The sequence below is a fragment of the Astyanax mexicanus genome, chromosome 3 (assembly GCF_023375975.1).
Source record: "Astyanax mexicanus isolate ESR-SI-001 chromosome 3, AstMex3_surface, whole genome shotgun sequence".
NCBI lineage: Eukaryota > Metazoa > Chordata > Actinopteri > Characiformes > Acestrorhamphidae > Astyanax > Astyanax mexicanus.
The window spans coordinates 36,483,589-36,505,571 of NC_064410.1; the positions used below are offsets into that span (position 1 = coordinate 36,483,589).

The window sequence follows — 21,983 nt, forward strand, 5'->3', positions numbered from 1 at the left end:
AATTCACATCAGGTCAAAAGCTGAACAGCTGAAATGAAGATACACAACTTTAGCAGGAACACAGGAACTAGTATCTAGTATGTTTTTTGAGTGACAGTGACAAGATACCATGTATATACACAGCTCTGGAAAAAATTAAGAGGCCACTTCAGTTTCTCTGATTTTGCTATTTATAGATAAATGTTTGAGTAAAATGAACATTGTTGTTTAATTCCATAAAATACTGACAACATTTCTCCCAAATCTTTAATAAAAATAGTCATTTAAAGCGTTTATTTGCAGAAAATGAGAAATGGCTGAAACAACAAAAAAGATGCAGAGCTGTCAGACCTCAAACAATGCAAAGAAAACAAGCTCATATTGATAAAGTTTTCAGAGAGTTCAGAAATCAATATTTGGTAGAATAACCCTGGTTTTTAATCATAGTTTTCATGCATCTTGGCATGTTTTCCTCCACCAGTCTTACACACTGCTTTTGGATAACTTTATGCCTTTACTCCTGGTGCAAAAATTCAAGCAGTTCAGTTTGGTTTGATGGCTTGTGATCATCCATCTTCGTTTTGACTATATTCCAGAGGTTTTCAATTTGGTAAAATTAAAGAAACTCTTAATTTAAGTGAAGTGGTCTTTTACTTTTTATTTTTAAATTTATATATGTCATCCACAACATACTTTTACTCTCACTCCTCCCCCTTAACCTCACACAGATCTATTTAAGCACAGGTCATAATCATAACCACTTACTGTAACCAACTGTAACTGTAACTGTAACCAAGTACTAGTGTGTCTGATCACCTCAATCTCAGATAATTTACATTGCTTTGGCATGAACCAGTGTTCAGCCTCACTCACAAGACAACAGGAGGCATAGTGGGTTATTGGTTTGCACGTTCACCTCCCAGCACTGGGGTCTTGGGTTCAAGTCCCTTTCTGGGTGCAGACTCCATGTTGTCCATGTGTTTGTGTGGGTTTTATTTCACAGTCCAGAAAAACATGGAGATCTGTTAAATCGAGTACTTAAAATTGTACTGGCGTGTATGTGTATGGTATGTTTAAGTTTGTGTGTGTATGTATATGTGTGTAAGACTGTATCCTGTATCCGGACTTCTCCTTCTTGTTAAAGGAGAAGTCCGGTGTGAAATGGACTTTGGGTGTATTAAAACGTGATAAAAAGTAGCTACCTTTGTTGAAAAGCCCCTCTCCATTCTCCAGCAGCTTTCTGAGATCCAGTATTTTGTTCATTTGCCCAAACAGGCTTTTAGACTGGGTGATACGGGGCATAGTTTGCCTCTGCAGATAAATCTTGTTTGACTGTTATCCAAGCTCAAAGTAACTTCGTACTTCAGTGGTAGAATCTGGAGAGCCCTGACATTTAAAACGAGGCATTTAGTACTTTGAAACTGCACGAGTAGTTTATTAAAAGCCAAATTGATCAGATTGCGAAATTGCAAATTCCTTGGAAATGCATGAATTCCAGCTGTTGCTGAAAATATCTGGTTACTGTCGATATTAGAATGCAAAGAACCAACAACAAATTATAAGAACATTGCTCAAAATGTTTTGCCGTTCGTACTCGACAGTACTCTTATTGTGACTTACATTTAATATGGCCACACCTGGAGATTTACCTGCACTATGGGATGTAAACAGAGTTCTAAATGCCTCTTTTAAAATGTCATGGCTCTCTGGTTTCTACCAATTAAGTGTGGAGCTACTTTGAGCCTGAATAAAGGTGGAAAAAGAGATTTATCTGCAGGGGCAAGACTTGCCACGTCTCACTCATTTTACTCATTATACATGCTGTTTGGGCAAAGTGCATAAAATACTGGATCCCGGGAAGCTGGGGGAGAGCGGAGGTGGGCTATTCAATAAAGGTAAGTACTTTTTTTTTTTTTTATCATGTATTAATACACTCAAAGTCAATTTCACACCTGAGTGTTCACCCTACAACTTATACAGCCAATACTTTATATATATATATATATATATATATATATATATATGCACACATTTCATAATAACTATTATTTTCATGTCACTATACATACAAAGGTGTGTGGGTGGTGGGTGATGTTGCCAGTTTTGTGTGCAGCGATTTCTTTTCACCATCCTGAAGAAGCGTTGTCAGTGCGATTCCTCTAAATCCCTCCATACTGATTACACACTTTGATTTCAGCTTTGTTGTGCTCCTCCGCTGCTGCGTGCAGCCATGCTGCTGAAACCCCGTCGTGCTTATTTATTAAAGACTCGTACTGTGTGTGTGTGTGTGTGTGTGTGTGTGTGTGTGTGTGTGTGTGTGTTTGTGTGTGTGTGTGGGACTGTCAGATCCATTACAGAGATCTCATCAGAGAGATGGGAGAGAGAGAGAGAAAGAGATGAGAAAAGCAGATAGAAGAAGAGCAGTAAAGCAGGGTTGTTTAAGTGAGCACCTTGTACACCACACCTTGTTGTGTTGTTGTCTCGTTTTTACCTTTTTGCCGTATTCGTCAGTTCCTGACATGAGAACAGATAGGCGTTGATACACGGTGTAATTGTAATTAGTATGTTATTAGATTCCAGCAGTGGATTAAACTCTTGACGGTTGAGGGTTAGCTGAACCACATGCAGCAGGCCTGCATGCCGTGCTGCTGGAAACCATCCACTTTCCTCATCACTCTGCTCTCTGCTCTGATGCTGCACATTCCTCTCTCAAACCACACACACACACACACACACACCTACACCTTTCTCACACACATACAGATGTAAACCACCTCTCACACTCTCCATTTGCCAACCACAGGAGGAAATTAGCCTCATTCTGTGTGTGTATGTGTGTGTCTGTGTGTAAATGTGAAAATGCAGAGAATACTCAGAGTGCCTCCAGTTTAGTGACTCACCCTGAGCCCTGTGCTCACAAACCTTTCAATTCTCTCTGTCTCTCTTTCTTTCTCTCTCTGTCAGTCTATCTCTGTATGTGTTTCTCACCTTCCTTTACAGCCCTTATCAGCCCTCTTAAAACTCCTCTTTAAACTTTTTTTTTCCATTTCCAGTGTTTACAGTTTCTTAATGTATATATGTTCACAAATTTTATCAGATGAAATCAGTTTTCATCAAACAATATTCTGCACTCAATACTGTGCTGTAAGCTAAATAAAGGCAGTCTGAGACACACGTTTGGCCTTATGACCACATTTTCCATACCACTTACCCCTACCCCTTGTCTTTGAGGGGTGAAATGCTCCACCCTAAGAATTGGTGCAACCCTTCAAGCACTAGCTACATCATCCGGATTGCTAAAGTTCAGTAACCTAGCTGCTAACTAGCTAATTTTAGGGTATTGTATGTCTTCAAAAAGGGTGGGGGGTTCAGAAATGAACTAATATTGTCCATTTCTTAATTTATCTGTGATGGTGAGCTGAAATTAGCTTTGATTAGCTTTTATTTTACTTTATTTTTCCATTCCGCTTTAAATGATGCAGCCCCTGCCGGCTGTTGCACCATTTAAGGTGCAACGGAAAAGTTAGCTAGCTAGCTTGCTGAAAAATATGGCATTAAAACATTAAAACTACACATTAAACTGTAGTAATATAATGCTGATAGTCACTTTTAACAGGGAAAACATTTACATTTCTGGGTTTCTTACCAGTGATTCTCATACCCCTTGGTTTGAAGTGTGCTTTTGGAAAATCTCAGTTTGAAGGGCTAACAAGCCCTATCCCTTCCCCTAACCTACCCCTCCAGCCTAACGAGAATTGGGACTCAAGTCGGGTAAATAGGATACAGCCAAGGGTTGAAATGGGATTGGGCCTTGGACTACTATTTTCTTTCTTAGACTTTCTACTACCAACACAGCATAGGCTACTACTGTGTTTAAACTTCTAATAGATCTTAGCATTTCCTACTACTAGTTCTACTAGGTCTTATTCTACATCTGTGTTTTAAGACTACTTCTCCTCAGTCATAGAATACAACTACCGCTTGGAGTACAACAATGGCCTAGGCTCCAACTACTGCATCTCAAACCACTGCTGCTATTACTATGTCTCAGATAACGACTGCCTTTTTTGACAGTCATGTTTCTTGTTCCATTTCCTCCAAAGTTTGTGCAGTTCTGCCATCTTCACACTCCCAGCTGCAGGGCCGAACCACCTTCCCTTCAGCTCCAAATAAACAGCAGCTCGCGGCCGAGTCAGGAGGTCATGGGAGACCGCTTCAGTTCGAGAATTCATAACAGCCCCAAGCGCTCCAGCTGATTGTGGTTTGGAATGGCTGTGCAGGAAATTGTTCAGTTTAGTTTTGGTCTGTCCTAATTCCACACCAGAGTCGTGCGTCACGTTGCAGGTCTTCGCCCAAACCAGACAGGCTTTTAAAGAAGATCAGAAATATATACATCTCTGGAAAACAATAAGAGGCCACTTAAAAATTATGATTTTCTAGATTTTACCAAATTGAAAACCTCTGGAATATAATCAAGAGGAAGATGGATGATCACAAGCCATCAAACCAAGCTGATCTGCTTGAATTTTTGCACCAGGAGTAAAGGCATAAACTTATCCAAAAGCAGTGTGTAAGACTGGTGGAGGAGAACATGCCAAGATACAGGAAAACTGTGATTAAAAACCAGGTTTATTCCACCAAATATTGATTTCTGAACTCTTAAAACGTAATAAATGTGAACTTGTTTTCTTTGCATTATTTGAGGTCTGAAAAATCATTTCTCATTTTCTGTAAATAAATGCTCTAAGTTACAATATTTTTATTTAGAATTTGGGAGATGTTGTCCGTAGTTTATAGAATAAAACAACAATGTTCATTTTACTCAAACATAAACCTATATATTTTTTCCAGAGCTGTATATTTCTTTTAGGAACATTAACATTGGTCTGACTTCAACTGATATTTGCTGATATATTTGTTTTATGTTGGACAGGGACCAAGAATTACTGGCCTCAGTGCAACAATTGGCCGACATTGACCAAAGCAATGAGATACCTTTTTATCAATGAGATGCATTTTATTGATTGCATACATCTGGATGAAAGGTAAAATGTAAGGGAAATTAATTATACATTTGTTTCTAAGCTTATACTAGGGTGTTATAAGTAATAATTGTGTATAGTCACTGGCAGATATATACATATGTAATATCAGATATCAGCATCGGCCCAGAATTCCCACATCGATACATCCCTACTTTAAAGTGTACTCAAAGAGAGGGAACAGGAAAGGAGGAGAGAGATTGAAGAGAGTGAAAAATGAGCAGCGAGTCTCGTATGCCTTTCGTTTCGCTGTTATGCTGCGTGCGTGATTGATTGATTTGGTGTTTTAATAAGCCACTGTGAGTTTTAATCAGAAAGCTCGCAGTGTGTTCAGGATTAGAGCTGAAGAAATCCAGCCCCTCACGCTGGCAGTTTTGAGCACTCGCAGACCCCGCCGCTGCTCGGGCACCAGTCACTCAGGGCAGTGTTTTGGTTGGCTGGAAAGCTCAGAACAGCGGTAAACTACGCCTTGCCGTTCCATTTGCTGGAAGAAAACCATTGGCCTGGGTTGGAAATGCACTGACTTGAGGCTGCTCTTTGTAGGTGGCTGAAGAATTTAGAAGAGAGACCTTAAAATGAGGGTGATATTCTGCATGATTAAAGTCAAGCACTCAACATTTTCTCATGGAAAATATAAAAGTGCTGAGCACCCCAGCTGACCTCAGCTTTTGGATTGAATCTACGAGACTGTGAAAAAGGTTCATTATATGAGCATGGGTTGCTGGAGGTTCAGTTTGCCGTTAGCTGACCAGTGTTTCAAAAGCTAGTGACCTGCATTATTTATTTATTTATTTATTTTATTTTTTTTGAGAAAGACATCATTGAACAGTGCTGGAAAAGTTACTACCATGATTTCCTAATTGCACGTGTAATTGTGAGTGCCAATGTTTGTTTTTTCATATGTCTGAAACTTTTCATGTGTGCAGTTACTCAACCAATAAATATTAGTTTTATATTATATATAAAAACAATATATAAGATATATAAGAGTTAGGTCAGAGATGGTGTCCGTATCAGTATTTTTTTGCACTATATTGCGCACTTTAAAGTCAGTGCATCTTAGCAGGTAATGCTAAGCGCTAGCTTAAAAAAAGCCTGCGCTTTTTATTTTTCTTAATTTTAATCTTATTTCCTCGCCAGTTTACATAGCCAATTACCCAACCCACTCATTAGGACTCCTCCCATTAATAGTGATGCCCCAAGACCTAGCCTGTGCTTTTACCATGTTAAAACAAGCTACGTTGGATGAACCGCTAGCTAATATTGCCCTGGCTTACCGGAACACTCAGGGTCCCTTAGTGTAGCACTGTAGTTAACCACTAATGCTAATGCTAATGCTGCTGCACCCAGCCTTAGTGGAAATCTGGAAATCTAAGCTTACTATAAATATACTGAAGCACTTTATTGACCCAAATAAACAGTTTTCAGGAGAGAAATCTGTGTAGATTAATGTTCAGCGCTCGTTTTTTTTTATTTATGAATTACAGTTTTGTTTACTTAGCTTAGCTTTATTAATTTACCCACCCAGCGGCAAGACGTACTGAATTAAAAAGAAAACAATGGAGACACCCTTGTTCCTTTCAAGTGTCTCATAATGCCCTTATAATCTGGTGTGCCTTATGCATGAAACTAGACCAGAAAATAGACGTTCATTCTTTATACTTCAAAATCTGGTATCGAAAATTGGAATTTAATTATATTCTTTTTTTTTTCTCGCCAGAGTTGAACGATGAACGGAATTAAAAGAGCCACATTTACAAATAATTTACTCAAGTTCAATTTCAGCATGATTTGATTGAGGAGTTTATTTTTATTTATTTTATTCATTTAATTTGTGAGAGAGAGTGTGAGGTAGAGAGAAAGGTAGATCAGGACAGAGATCTCGCAGGTGCAGCTCACGATTGTGAGCAGCTCAGTCTGACTGCTGTTCCGTGACCTGCTGAAAGCAGGCAGATGGAAGTGGTCCATTTTCAAGGAGATCCTATAGAACATGCTCCCTGTACGTGTGTGTACATTCCATGGCGGTGAGGTTTGGGTGTAATGAGGCGGTTTCACTGACCTCATGTAACCACTAACAGCTCGCTCGCTCACTCGCTTTTTCTCTTGCTGTCTCTTGCTTTTGCTCTTGCTCTGCCATTTCTTCTGTCTTTCCTTCTTTCTTTCTTTCTTTCTTTCTCTCCTTTTTCTCTTTTGGTTCTCCAGTAGAGATGCGAGTGGCAGGTTCAAGCCATATCAACATATGCTTTATTGCTTATCTATGCAAAGTGACATAGAGTCTGTGAGATATGCTGCATCAATAAAACTATACTTCTGTATAGTACTGTAAAGAGAACTATAGCTTAACTTTAGTCATGGTAGTGTATGAAATGTAGAGCGTCTGGCACATGTTTTTCTTTTTTCCTTTTCCTTCCTTGGTTACCTCTGTCCTTACCTTTTTCTCGTACTCTTTATTTTTTATTTTTTTATTATTTTTTTCCCTCCTTCTTTCCTTCTTCTCTTCCACTTTCCTTCATTAAACATCTCTCGGAGTGTCTCCTCACCTGCTATTGATTTAAAAGTGAGAGAGAGAGAGAGAGAGAGAGAGTGTGAAAGAGAGAAAATAAGTTATGTCCTGTACATCTGGAGCACATGTGTGGCTTAAAGGTGAGGAATCCCTGTTGCTCTGTAAGGGAGTCTCATAGCACTGGAGTTCTCTCACTCAGCACTCTTTCTGCTCTTTCTTTTTATTGTCTCTATCTCTTGCATTCTTGCAGTTCTCTTACACTATTGTGATCTGTCTGTCTGTCTGACTGACTGACTGTCTGTCTGCCTGTCTGTCTGTCTACACTTACAGCTCTTGCTCTCTCTCAGCTATTTTTTGTCTTTTTATTGTCTATATCTCCTGCATGCTTGCAGCTTTCTTGCAGACTTTCTCTCTCTCTCTCTTTTTTCTTTTTCTTCCTCGCACTCTCTCTTTCTGTATTTGCGCTCTCAGCTCTTGCTCTGTCTTAGTACTTTTTCTTCTCTTTTTATTTCATTTTATTGTCTCTATCTCTTGCAGATTTTTCATGCTCCTGTGCTCTGTCTCTCTCTCTGTCTCTCTCTCTGTCTCTCTCTCTGTCTCTCTCTCTGTCTCTCTCTCTGTCTCTCTCTCTGTCTGCATTTACTCTCACAACTCTTGCTCTCTCTACCAGCTCTCTTTCTGCTTTATTTTGTGCTATTTCTTGTGCTATTACGGTTTGCACTCACAGCTTTTTTTGCTTTCACACTTTCTCACAGCTCTTTTATGCTCTCTTGCAGCTCTCTCACACAGCTATCACAGCTCTAGCTCTCTCTCTCTCTCTCTCTCTCTCTCTCTCTCTCTCTCTCTCTCTCGGCACTGTGCTTCTCTTTTTATGTATTTCTCTGTTTTACAGTCTTGGAGCTTTCTCACTCGCTGCCACAGCTCTCTCAGCTCTCTTTCTTTTTCTCTCAGCTCTTTCTTTTTCTCTCAGCACTCTCTCAGCTCTTTTTGTGTATCACTCTTGCAGCTCTCTCTGTCTATCACACTCATTCACTCTCTTGCAGCTCTGCCAGATCTACTACTTCTCTCTCACAGCTCTTACTTTCTCTCGCAGCCCTTTCTGCTTTCTCTCTCTCTCTCTCTCTCTCTCTCTCTCTCTCTCTCTCTCTCTCTCCCTCTCCTTTGTGTTCTGGTTTTGTCTGTTCGGGTGGCGCTTGTTGTTGTAACAAATTTCAGCATGTTAAGTGAAGTCTCCCAGCTGGCGCGGGGCCAACATTCTTCGCCAATGAATTCCAGACGATGAGGAGCACAGCTATATTTAGGCCGCTCGTGTGAATGTGCGTTCGTTTTGTTTTTAAAACTGGAGCAATCCCCTTATACACACACACACACACACACACACACCGCTAATGAATCCCTTCCCAGTGCATATTTATCTGCAGCAGAAGCGCGGGTGTCCCGTGTGCAGATAAATTAGGCTTTTCTCTCTTTGTTTCTCCTCCAGTTTGAATGTGATTGGTTGATTCTGCAGCTCTGTACTTAAACCCCTGTCTGTTAGCTTTCTTTTCTTAATAGAGAGAAGACTGTTCATTTCTGTCTGTGTGTGTGTGTTTTAACCCTAGAAAGCTGTTCATTTTGAGTTGCTCACACACACACACGTACGTGAGCACGCACAGGCACTTACGATTGTTCAGAGTAGTCATTGATTTCAGCAGCGGTCACAAACACCGTTTTATTTGTGCACATATACTCACAAACACTTGAAATTCAATTGGAGCTTGTTGAACGTTTGCTATAACCCTCGTTAGGTAAATCCTGGCAGGAAGTAAAGTAGTTCTTGCGATAATGTGAAGAGGCCACAAAAATAAGATGAGGGCCTGAGATCCATGAGATAATGTGTTGAGGCCACAAGATCTGCACGATGAAGGCTGAAAGATAATGCGGTGAGGCCACAAGATAATGCAGTAAGGCTACTAGATAATATGTTTGAGGTTTATTAGGGTAAGGCCAAGAGACAATTTCCCTTGAACAAGATCGCATCTCCTGTAAAGTTAGTTTACAGTCGTCCTTTGTGTGACAGTAACAACTCACCAGTCTTTTTTTTTTTTGGAGTGTCTCGTCAGAGGCTTTCTTTCTCTGTTGTAGTTGTGGTTGTGTTTGTGTGTCTCAGCCTGAGGAGTGAATAGTGTGTTTGTGTGTGTGTGTGTGTGTGTGTTAGTGAGCGGCTTCTGCGGCCGGTATTAATGTGGAACAGACAGGCATGAATTATCTTCAGCGAGTTTTGCAGATGTTTTTGTTTTTGTTGTTGCTGTTGTCATCATTGTCTTTGTGTGATATCATAAATGTTGAGCCTCCAGCTGTGAGTTCTTTCTCTCTCCATCTCTCTCACACACACACACACACACACACACTCACACTCACACCATGCACACAGCTCAGCAATTTCTTGCGGAGGAAATAAAGCTGGCAGGTTGCCAGATTGTGGCGGAGGAAAAAAAAAAATCAGCCACATTCCTCCAGCTCACTGTAGAGTTTAGAGCGCAGATTTGTGTGTGTGTGTGTAGAGAGGGGGGGTGTGTTTTGGAATTGTTGAAAGATCAGGGAAAGATTTTTTTAATATTATATATTTTTTTAAAAAAGGCTAATTTAAATGCATGGTGCACCATCATTTCCACTGATTCCACAGTCCCACTGCTCCACAGCTTTCTCCAAAAAAGCATCAATACAAGCGAAGGCTATGATGATGATAAGAGGATAATATTCAAACATAAGAACCTTGGATTTAAAATATTTTATAGTCTATTATTTTGGTGCATTTTTACTGATTGACAAAATTGAAAAACAAAATGTAAAAATGTAGATATATTTCATAAAACTAAAAAAAAACAACCCAATAGGCTTGTTTCTCAGGTCTTCTCTTGTTTAATCAATCAATCAACCTTTATTTTCACCCTGTAAAATTATTAAGGGTAGCCCTCGTTTACAATACAGCTGAGCATTCACAATTTAAAGGGACTGAACTTCATAAACAAATATTAAATGGTAAAAGCATTAAAAAAAAAAAAAAACAGCACACAGTATAAGATTTAAATAAGAGAAAATATTTCAAAATAAAAGGATAAGTGGACAGGCTAAAATATTAAGCAATAAAATATAAGTAAAGAGAGAAATAATTGGAATAATAAAATGTATACACAAATAAATAAAGAGAGGACTAAAAAATTGATTTAATTCTTTTTTATTTATATAGCGCTTTTTACAGCAAAAGTTGTTTGTTTTTGAATTACTGCCCACAGCAGTAATTCACTATTGAGAGAGCAGCTGGCACTGTGCCAGACCGCTGAGAGAGCGAGAGAGCGAGAGAGCGAGAGAGCGAGAGAGCGAGAGAGCGAGAGAGAGAGAGAGAGAGAGAGAGAGCGAGAGAGAGAGAGAGGGGCTGATGGGAAGTCTGGGGGTAAATTGCTGCGTACCTGCCAACCTGCCATTGTGTTGTGCTGTGGGGATCCTGTGACAGCATCACACACTTTCGAGGGATTTAGCCTAGCTCTCACTCTTTCTCACACACACACAAGCACATATGCATGCGTGCGCACACACACACACACACACACACACACACACACACACACACACACACACACACACACACAAACACACGTGTGCAATTATGAGCGTTCCCTGTTGAAGGACTGTGCTGTTTGCACATTAGCGCAATAATACAAGGTCCCTTACAAAACCTGCCACTTTGTATTGATGTCTAATTTGGGATTTTGTGTGTGTGTGTGTGTGTGTGTATGTATGTGTGTTTGTGTCTGAGTGTGTGCTCACACGTGCATAGGGGCCTCTAACGAGGAGCTCTGGTGGTTTCACACTCTACACACCCAATCAGCTTCTGTCAGGTGCTGCAGAGCGTCAATGCGTAGAGTTGGGTGTGTGTGCGTGTGTGTGTGCACGTCTGCTGGGAGATGTGAAGCTCACCTGTCAGTGTTGGCTCACACACAAACACACACACACACACGCACACACACACATATGCACACATGCCTTTCGTTTTCCCCCCAAAAAAACCCTCCTTAATATTTCCCCCATAGAAAACAATGAACCCACTCCAGATCCTCCTGCTTTAATTGGGCAGTTTTTTTTTTCTCCAGATTCATCAGGTTTTTTCTGTGGTGGGTCTCTCTGTGTGGAGGGTTCTGTCCTGCGAGTGTTTTTAGGGAAAAACTCGATCCTCCGTGTGAGTAATGGGTCCTCAGAGAGGCCGAATCTCATTCTGTCAGTAAAAGTGTGTGTATTCCCTGGAAGCAGTGTAATGGGACAGGGCATATGAGGGATTTAGCTCTGTCTGCAGGAGAGAAACAGAGAGGGAGAGACGGCAAGAGAGAGAGAGAAAGAGAGCGGTTGCGCTGTCACTTTTCTCCGCTTTAGACGGTCTATGTGTTTTTTCGTAAGTGGAATGTCTGAAATATATTGTGCACTGGAAAAAGATATATAGGTTTTAGCATAAAATAGAAGCCAACCTGGCTTCAATTTAATTCTTTTTATTAATTACAATAAACAATATATTTTGCATTTTAAGACCATTAATGTGGCAGTATGTTGTTTCAGTTTGTTTCTAAACTAAAAGTAGAAGCATTTCTAAATGGGGAAGAGACAAAATATTGTGTTTAATGGTACCAGTGTGCTAGAACAAATACCCCTGCATATCTTAATTAATATATATTTATTTTAAAAAACTGGGGTGTCGGGTTGCTTTTTGCAGGAGTTCTTCTGGCCACGTCACACATCTTTATGTACTTACGTAACAGATACAGCCTCTAAAAGAGGATCCGGCTCAGTTTTACTGAACGCAAGCAGCTGGTGGAGCAATGGAGACTTCAGAAGGGGAAACTCAGAGCTCAGTATCTCATTCACTCATTGTAAAACCAAAGAGCCTGGAAACCTGGAAGTCGGATTCATCCGCGCTGAAAGGAGACCGCATCACACCTGCCTAGTTTAAAATGATTCTTCCGCATGCTCGGTGCCATTACCTGTTCTTACCAGAGAGGGCTCTAAATCCCCCAGATCCTAAAATGTACAGACATCAGCTTTAAATGCCATAAAATATTATACAAATAGTGGAATAAGTCTATAATGTAATTGTCCTGACAGGCCTATAATGAGTTTTTAAACGTATCACCATTGTTCCATCCATTGTTATTGTTATTGTGCTGTTGCGTGGTTTACGGCTTATTTATCCTTGTGTGTCTGTACATCCGGCTCAGGCTTCCCCACCAACTGCGACTGAGTCTCTAAGAGGAGCCTTCATGCATCAGCTCGAGCAAGGGCTCTCCGTCCTCGGCTCCTGACTTTACTTTGAGGCACGTCTTGTGATGTCATTTCCTCTTTGCCGTGGCCATGTAGTGCCCTGCCATTGGACAGCTTTGATCTGTCCTCTCTGTCTGCAGAGCTGCAGAGCTCAGCAGGGTCTCAGACATCAGCTACAGAACTCTCAGACAAAATCTGACTTCATATCTTCACTGTTACACGTACTGCCAAAGCACATGCTCCTTTCATTCTGCCACACTCTCACACACGTTCTCTCTCATTTTCTCTCATGCTCAAGATCTTTCATTCTTTTTAATTATTGTTTCCTCCCTGTCTCACTCTCACACTTGCTCTTTCTTTCTCTTGCGTTCTTTTATATCGTTTTATAAATATTTTTTTAAATCATTTTGTGATTTTTGTGTGATGTTTTTATAAATCAATTCTCTCTCTCACACAATCACACGGTCTTGCTCGGTCTCCCTTGTGCTGTCTCTCTCGCTCTTTCGCTTCTCACTCTCGCACACACTCTTTCTTTCTTTCTGTCTCTCTCACTCCTCACTTTCTCTCTTTCTCACTCTCTATGTCTCACACTCACATGCTCTTGCTCTGTCTCTTGCTCTCTCGCTTCTCACTGTCACACACGCTCTATTTATTTCTCTGTCTCTCTCTCACTCCTCACTTTCTCTCTCGCTTTTTTTTTCACTCATTCTGATTTTATTGCTCTGTCTGTCTGTGTCTCTCTCTTTCTCTCTCACACATTTACACTCTTATGCTCTGTCTCTTTCATGCCGTCTCTTTTGCTTCTTGCTCTCACACACATGCTCTCTGTTTCGGGCTCTCTGTCTGTGTCTCTTTCTCACTTCTCACTTTCTCTCTCTCACTCACTCAGTCTTTATTTCTCTCTCTCTCTCTCTCTCTCTCTCTCTCTCTGTCTTCCACACACTATCACTCTTGCTCTGTCTCTCTTATGCTGTCTCTCTCACTTCTCAGTCTCGCACACTTTCTCTCTCTCTCTCTCTCTCTCTCTCTCTCTCTCTCTTATGCTCTTTCACTTACTTGCTTTCTCGCTCACTCGCTCTCTCACTAACACATAGCACAGATTTTATTGTGCTTATTGTAAGCCTGTAGTTAAGCCAGCCTATTAAAAGCACTTTTATTATAACTCTGCTACATTTACTGTCTAAAAGTGTTAAATCTTGACTTTCAGTAGAACATATAAATAGTTTTTATATGAAGGTTTAAAGGCATATAAATAATGCATTTAAGTCTTTATAAATATGACATTTATGGCTAAATCTATGGAAGCAATGTTTTAGAAAGTGTCTTTCAGCTCATTGAATACTACAGTCGCTAAGTTGTCCATTCATTATCCGCTATCAATTGATTGTTGGCATAGATTTTACAATAATAAATGGAAAATAGTGTTTTCTTCCTTTAGTCATGCTTTTTGGACCTGTGTAAAATATGGAAATGGTGACCAGCTCACGCAGTGTTTAAATACAAGTCAAATACAGTTTAACCAGATGTTTCTATTGGAGCTTCCATGAAAATCCCCCACAGTGCACATCTTTCTCTGGTGTCGAGAAGCTTGGAAAGGAAGTGAGTATTTAGGGAGAGGAAGTGCACGTCAGCGTGGAGGAGCTGCCTCTGTGGGTTTGTGGTGACGAGTGGCTGTTTAAAATAAAATAAGATACAATGAATTATGAAATATGGGGAGATTGGAAAAGGATGTAAGAGAAAGGCGTCTGTGACCTCATTACAATAATATCCTCTCATTTGATGTAAGAGGGGAAGTGTGCGCATATGGGTGGGTGTGTATGTGAGTGTGTGTGTGTGTGTTTGTGTGTGCATGTCTGCCTCCACTTTCTTCCCAGACTTCTTGGATAAATTAGATTTTCCTTGTTCTGACTGTTTAATGATACTGATTATAATGTTGTCTGTATTCTGAGCATTAAACATATGGTAAAATTTGCTGTCATGTCAAAACCTCAGAACTCCTCTCATGATGAATGAAGTAATGTAAGTGGAGTAGACTGACTGACCTGTTTCTTTCTATGTTTGTAGGATGACAGTGATGGGATCCCCTGGTCGGAGGAGCGAGTGGTGCGGAAGGTGCTCTATCTGTCGCTGAAGGAGTTTAAAAGTGCACAGAAACGGCAGCCTGGTGATGGCCTCAGCGATGGAGCCAAAAACGGTAAGTTGATGTTTGGGTCTGTAGCCTTTGTCTCTGAGAATCTAAGAATACTTTTTAGGGAACCCTAGGATACACCCTTGCTGTACTCCATAATGGAGAAGTGTTCTGTTCTTGTGTAGTTTGTTTTGTTTCCAGTGTAGTTCAGATAAGAGCTGATTACCGTATTTTTTGCACTATAAGGTGCACTTAAAATTCTTTAATTTTCCCCAAAATAGTCAGTGCGCCTTATAATCTGCCACGCCTTCTGTATGAATTTCATCAGTCAGGTTGTACGGAGCAGTAAAGCTACATCGCTGAAATACAGATTATAAAGAAGTTTCAGTGAAGTTTCTCCAGCACCAAGGCTGGAGCAGTATAAGCATAAGCTGCTAACCACAGCACAGAAAATAGTCGTTCATTGATAGTGCGCCTTATAGTTTGTAAAATACTGTAATTGGTGGGATGTTGCTTAATTGGAGGCTAATTACACTAAACTCACACAAAGGACAAGGGTAAAATGTGTAGTTTATTCATGGTGCAGTTGTTGTAGATTTGTGGGTAATAGGGCTGCATTAGTCAATATAATCTACAATGTCGATTATTTAAATTTGTCGACTATAAATTTCACTGTCAACCAATCGTTAATAATAATTTGTAGCAGTATCGTATTACTCAAAGTGCTGGGAACAGAAGCGCAATGGGAGATGGGTAAATGACTCACTCAACTTACTGTGTGTTTTCAAAGGGCCTAAACACAACAGATTACATATATAATAACTAATTTCAGTCATTTTCGTGTTTAAACAACATCTAGGGGGTGCCGAGTGGTCCAGCGGTCTAAAGCGCTGGATCGAACCCCCGCTCATGCAGCTTTTCCATCAAGCTTCCGGCACTAAGAGGAAGCACAATTGGCCCTGCTCCTTCCGGGTGGGTAGATGGTGCTCTCTTTACCCACATCACTCCTAGGGTGATGTCTGCAGTACAGGGCCTCGAAAAGAAGCTGTGGTTGGCTTCACATGTATCGGAGGAAGCATGTGTTAGTCTTCACACTCCTGGTGTGTTGGGGTATTACTAGTGATGGGGGAGTCCTAATGAGTGGGTTGGGTAATTGGCCGTGTAAATTGGGGACAAAAAAAAAAAAAACATCTAGAAATTTATTTGGCTTTTAAATATCATGTTCAACTGTTTCTATCATTTTTTAGAGATGGAAGACATGGTAAAAATAATCGTTGACTAATCGACTAATCAAAAAAATAATCATTACATTAGTCGACTACCAAAATAATCATTAGTTGCAGCTATAGTGGGAAAATGTTTTACCAATCTTTGCATGTAATCATCACTGCCCACATACTTCACATTGGCATTTATGTTAGTCAGTGCGTTCACTAGTGAACTGTTCAAAATCAAGCAAATCTGGCAACATCAAACATGGTGACAATGAAGAAAGTCAAACTAATGTGCTTAGAACAACAACAAAAAAAAAAGTTTGCCCTTAAACTTTTAATGGGTACTGCTCTATTCTGTCTGCACCGTATGCTTTCTGAGAACATGCGAACATAATCAAAATAAATTCAGACCCCACATATAACATTCATTAATAACATTCACCTACCTGTATAACATTATTTAAATGCAGTTAGCTCTAAAATAAGAAAATAAGAGCATCAGCCAGATGTCTTCCACCAGCGTCAGAGCAGAGAAGAGGGCACTTCAGTCATAGAGTGTCAGGAATCTCGTGTGCTAGTCTACTTCAGATTGCATAAGGTTTTGAGACAAGTGTGTGATTTATGTATGCTGCAGTTGCCTCAGTAGCTTCAGTGCCAAACCTAAGAAGCAGACCTTCTGGTGTGTCTGTGTCAGTGTTTTAACATACACATCAGTTTCTTGGGCATTATGCAGCATCTCCGGGCTTATGGAGGCGGAGGCCTACTCTCTGGGCTTTGTGAGGTTTAGACTGTTTCAAAGCTTCCGTCCAAAACCACAAGTTTTGTCAAGTTTGTTGAGCCCAGTATAGACGCGCAGAAAATGAAAGTAGCACCTTGTTTTGCAGTCGTTTTCATTCCAGTTGTTGTGATCATCGATTCCATGATGCTGCTTTTTCATTTTTAGAGTGTCTAGCACCTAGAAAAGTCATGGAATTAAAAAAAAAAAAAGTAATTTCTGGACCTGGATAAGTTTTGGAATAATATAAATTACCAGATAGTTTTGGAAAAGTCATGGAAATTTGGTCTACAAATCTTTGTGTTTCTGTTTATCGATGGAGAAAATGTATTTTGAGCTAACAAATACATCAGCTCAGTGTTAATACAGTAAATTAGCCTTACACAATGGAGCTCTCAGGATCTGATACACATTTGTATCATTAAAAAGTGTGTCAGATTAATTTTAGGCCTACTTTAATCAATTTTAATAATAGTTTTAGTTGATTTTTTTTGTTGGTTTTATTGTCCATGGCTGCACTGTTTAAAAAATGGTAATTTAAATTTGTTTTAGAGGCATGAAAAAGTCATTTAAAAAACATTGAAATTTATTTTTAATTTAATTTAAAACGTTTATAAATCCTTGTCTAGTCTAGTCTAGTTCACTTTTGTTTAGAAAACACTGCAGTCAGTATTTTTTTGTGTTAATTTGACTATTCTGGTTTTGGATCATACTGAAAGAAGTGTTTTTTTTTTTTTTATTTGCTGGATGCATAATAGAAGTATATTGTCAATATACACACTGTGATTAAAAGTAAAAGTTTGTTTAATGTCCAGTGGACATCTCCACTGGATAATATCCAGAACACTTCAGGTTAAATGCGCATGAGTAAAAAGGACTTACACTTGGATAAGTGAGTGATACCTATCCAGTCAAAATTGAGTGATTTCCTTTTAATGTTGTTAAATGATGAGAGGTTACGAAGTCTACAGTGTGTTTATGTTGGCTGAAGGTATAAGAACAAAGCTCTATGGACATTGGAAGTTGTCTGATGCTGTTTGTCTGACACCAGCACTCACACTCCCACTAGGTTTCCCCCCTCACACAAACCTCAAGAGCCAGCCATGCTGTTCTATCACACAAAGGAACTGAGAGGGATTTCCCCAGAGAGACAGAGGCAGGGGGAAACTTGCCACACCTGGATTTATCCTATACTTTTTAGTAACAGCTCCACTTAATCTGGATAAACAGCTCTGGAAAAAATAAGAGACCATTTAAAAATGATACATTTCTTTGTTTTTACCTAATTAAAACCTCTGGAATATAATCAAGAGGAAGATGGATGATCACAAGCCATCAAACCAAGCTGAACTGCTTGAATTTTTGCAACAGGAGTGCAGGCATAAAGTTATCCAAAATCAGTGTGTAAGACTGGTGGAGGAGAACATGCCAAGATGCATGAAAACTGTGATTAAAAACCAGGGTTATTCAACCAAATATTGATTTCTGAATCAGTTTTGATTTTCTGAAAGGTCTGCATCTTTTTTTATTATTTCAGCCATTTTTTCATTTTCTGCAAATGAATGCTCTAGGAGTAACGTTGTTTTCGTAGTTTATAGAATAAATCAGTAATGTTCATTTTACTTAAACATATACCTATAAATAACTAAATCAGATAACCTGATTCAGAAACTGAAGTGCTCTCTTAATTCTTTCCAGAGCTGTGTATTATGATACCAATATACCTGTGTATTATGATACCAATTTTTCTGTTTGGATAATTGCAAAATAAGCGGATAAGTAGCTTATTTTATATAGCTTACATGGCGTATTTCATATTTTAGGTAAACCAGGCAGTAGGGAGCACTAGTGTAGATGTATCCAATAAGTGTCCAATAAGTGAAATAGACACAGAAAAAGCATGGAGTTATTTACATGTATACAAACGTGTTTAGTTTAGCAATGTAATGGTAGAACCATTTTTTCTAAAAATGGCCAAAAAAAAGTATTTAACTGTTTAACCTTATTACGGAATGTAGCTAAATCCACATGGATCAGCATTATGAAAGATAACAAATGCATCGTTTGGCCGTAAGCAGAATTCTGATTTGTGATTCTGCATAGTGGATTACGCCAGTCCTGCACATGCTCTACCTCTCCAGCCAGGAAGCTGTGTTACTCTTATAATGTGTGTCTTATAAGGAGCTTACATCTATATTTCTTTATCTTATAAGCTGGGATTCTCTCTAGGCAGCGTGGCTGTTCCCCTGGCAGCAGAGCAGGAGGACAAAACTGTATAAAGCTCAGCAGGACATTAACCTTACTGTCCACTCGAGCATGAGTCTTTACAGAGAGAGAGAGAGAGAGCAGAGTACAGTCAGATTTACACAGCAGGGGAGTCACATCAGCTTAAAACAAACAAATATAAAGTGAGAGAGAGAGACTGATACAGGGCAAATACACCTTTCACTCTGCAGTAGAAACAGAAATATGAGTCAGTGTATAGCACTTGAATATGTATGCATGAAAGTCTCTTTACAGCTTTTAAAATGTCAACAGAAATGAAACTAATTTCAGAATGACTTGTGATCAAATCTGATTACAACATAATATCGTACGCTAAGTTTAAGAAGCCGTTCAAGCATGGTACAAATATTTTAAACAGGGTGAAATTTAAACTTTGCACAGACATACCAAAAGTCACGGGACAGGAATTTGTGTCCTGTCTAATAACTTTCGCCACTTACCATCCTACAAAAGCTAAAGAACGCTGCATTGACTTGTGCAATATTTGTGTGGGGCCTCCTGAATATCATCTGAAAAGCTACTGTATTTCAGTAAGTTCACTTGACTTGGACTTGATAAAACACACTGGCTGTGACCGAAATGGCTCCCTACTCCCTCATTAGTGTTGCGCTATGTAGGGAGATACGAATAAGTTCACTAATTAGTGGTAAAACGGGAGTGAATTCGGACACTAACTCATCATTATCATGCGCCAGCACCGTTCGCATAAACACAAACAGGTGAGAGAGGGGCTGAACCGTGTTTAAAACTCCATAAACACACGAGCTGAGCTCTGATTTAAAGATAGTGAAGCTCTGAGCTGATCATGAAGTTATTTATTGGTTTGTTATTTTTACGCTGTTTAGAAGAAGATCCTCACATTACTGAACTACATGAAGAAAACCTTAAAAATAGCAGCGTACACCGGCTCGCTCTGTTGCCAGATTGGGTGGTATCATGCCAAATGTCGAGTTGTGTCTGAAATTGTCTGGAGGAAATGCTGTGATTTGACAGGTGAACAAAACTACCAAGTGTAAAGAGTTTGGAAATTTAACTCGGCGGTGTTGCAGATATCTAACCCTGCAGAGACAGAGCTTTTAGTCCTGATGATGGAAATTTGAAGTTGTGTTTATGTTCGTTATTATATGTGAGTAAGTTATTTCTTTCTTTCATTGCTTGTAAGGTTGTTTTTATGTACTGTTTTTAAGTTTTTGTTTCGTGTGTCCAATGATACAAGGCACAAAACACATAATACAAATATGCAGATAAACTCATTTAAATATATTGTTTTGTAATCAGTGATATTTAAGATATTTATGGTATTTTAGTTAAGATCATGTTGGAATAAACCCTGTAATATTGTTAATATGACGAACATCAGCTGTTTGGGTGGTTTTCTCTGTAATTTTGTGGATTTGAAACACGTTTTACCCTGTAAATTGGTTTTATCTGAATCCCACTGTAACAATCTGGCAACCCTGGTGGCTCGCTGTCCGCTCCGTTTCTTCGGCTGTCTGTTGCTTAGTTGCGAGACCCGCAAAGCATTTTGGGACACATTCAGCTCGCTTAGTAAGCAGCGAAGTTTACTATAAATCATGATGCATTATGGGAGTTTTTAGTGCCCTCAAAATCACGTTCGAATCCCCCCTTATGATTCGGACACTCAAAGAAAAATGGCTGACATACTCAATAGTGCCCTAACTAGTAAATAGGGAGCCATTTCGGTCACAGCCAATGGGACCAACACCAGCAGATGACATGTCTCCCCAAACCATCACTGATTGGTGAAAACTTCACACTAGACCTCAAGCAGCTTGGACTGTGTGTCTCTCCACTCTTCCTACAGACTCTGAACCCTTGATTTACAAATTAAATATAAAATGACTGATGATCGGTGATGGTTTGGAGAGACAGGACATCTGCTGGTGTTGATCCACTGTGTTATATCAAGTCTAAAAGTCAGTGCAGTGTTTTTTCATGGAAAGCCTATAGCACCTTATGCTATCTTGGCTGACTACTTTTAATAGAGAAGCAGATTTCATTTTCGAGCAGGACTTGGCACGATGCCCACATTGCCAATAGTACCAATTGATGTTTAAAGGATCAGTGTTATTTATGGTTTCCTCCTGTACAGCTGTGAGCTATTGCAGGACTGATTGCTGGTGGTGGTGGTGGTGGTGGTGGTGGTGGTGGTGGTGGTGGCGACAATGATAATGCTTAATAGAATAATAATAGTTAATAATACCAGTTCTTTTGTTATATCTTCCCACTGTTCTTTAGTGTGTGTGTGTGTGTGTGTGTGTGTTTCTTTTTTTTTTAAGGGGTGTGGCTGGCAGTAGGGTGTAGACAGTGATGGACAGACGCTCCTGCATGTGAGCGGGGAGAGGAGTGATCGCTATAGCAACTGTCACTCTTCATTTATCCCTCTGTCACTACGAGTCTAGCGTCCAACCTGCAATCACTGTCTGAGCTCTCTCGCGTGCTCGCTCCTACACTCGCCAGTTCTTCCCCATTTCTCTCTCTCTCTCTGCCTCTCTCTTTCTCTCTCTCTCTGCCTCTCACGTGTTTCTTTTTTTTCCACCGCTCTATCTATAGCTTTTTTTCTCTTTCTAGCTTTAAGTATTCGTTTTCTGTTTTCTCTCTCTTGATTTAGTCTTTTTATATTTTGTTCTCTCTGTATTTTACTTACACATTTTTTTTCATTTTATATTGCTAGTTTGCCAATTTGCTAATTTTTCGTCTAACTTTTTCTTCTGCTCACTTTCTCTGTTTTCAGGTTTTATCTCAGTCT

At 39.7% G+C, this 21,983-nt stretch overlaps 1 protein-coding gene across 2 annotated transcripts in view; it reads left to right on the forward strand.

Moving 5' to 3' along the window:
- The window catches only part of jarid2b (jumonji, AT rich interactive domain 2b), a 184,704-nt gene that overhangs the window by 80,331 nt on the left and 82,390 nt on the right, over positions 1 to 21,983 (forward strand). For both annotated transcript variants that reach the window (XM_022683099.2, XM_022683100.2), the window contains exon 2: positions 14,875 to 15,004. In XM_022683099.2, coding sequence (XP_022538820.1) covers positions 14,875 to 15,004 — 130 coding nt within the window. The remainder of the gene's footprint in view (positions 1 to 14,874; positions 15,005 to 21,983) is intronic.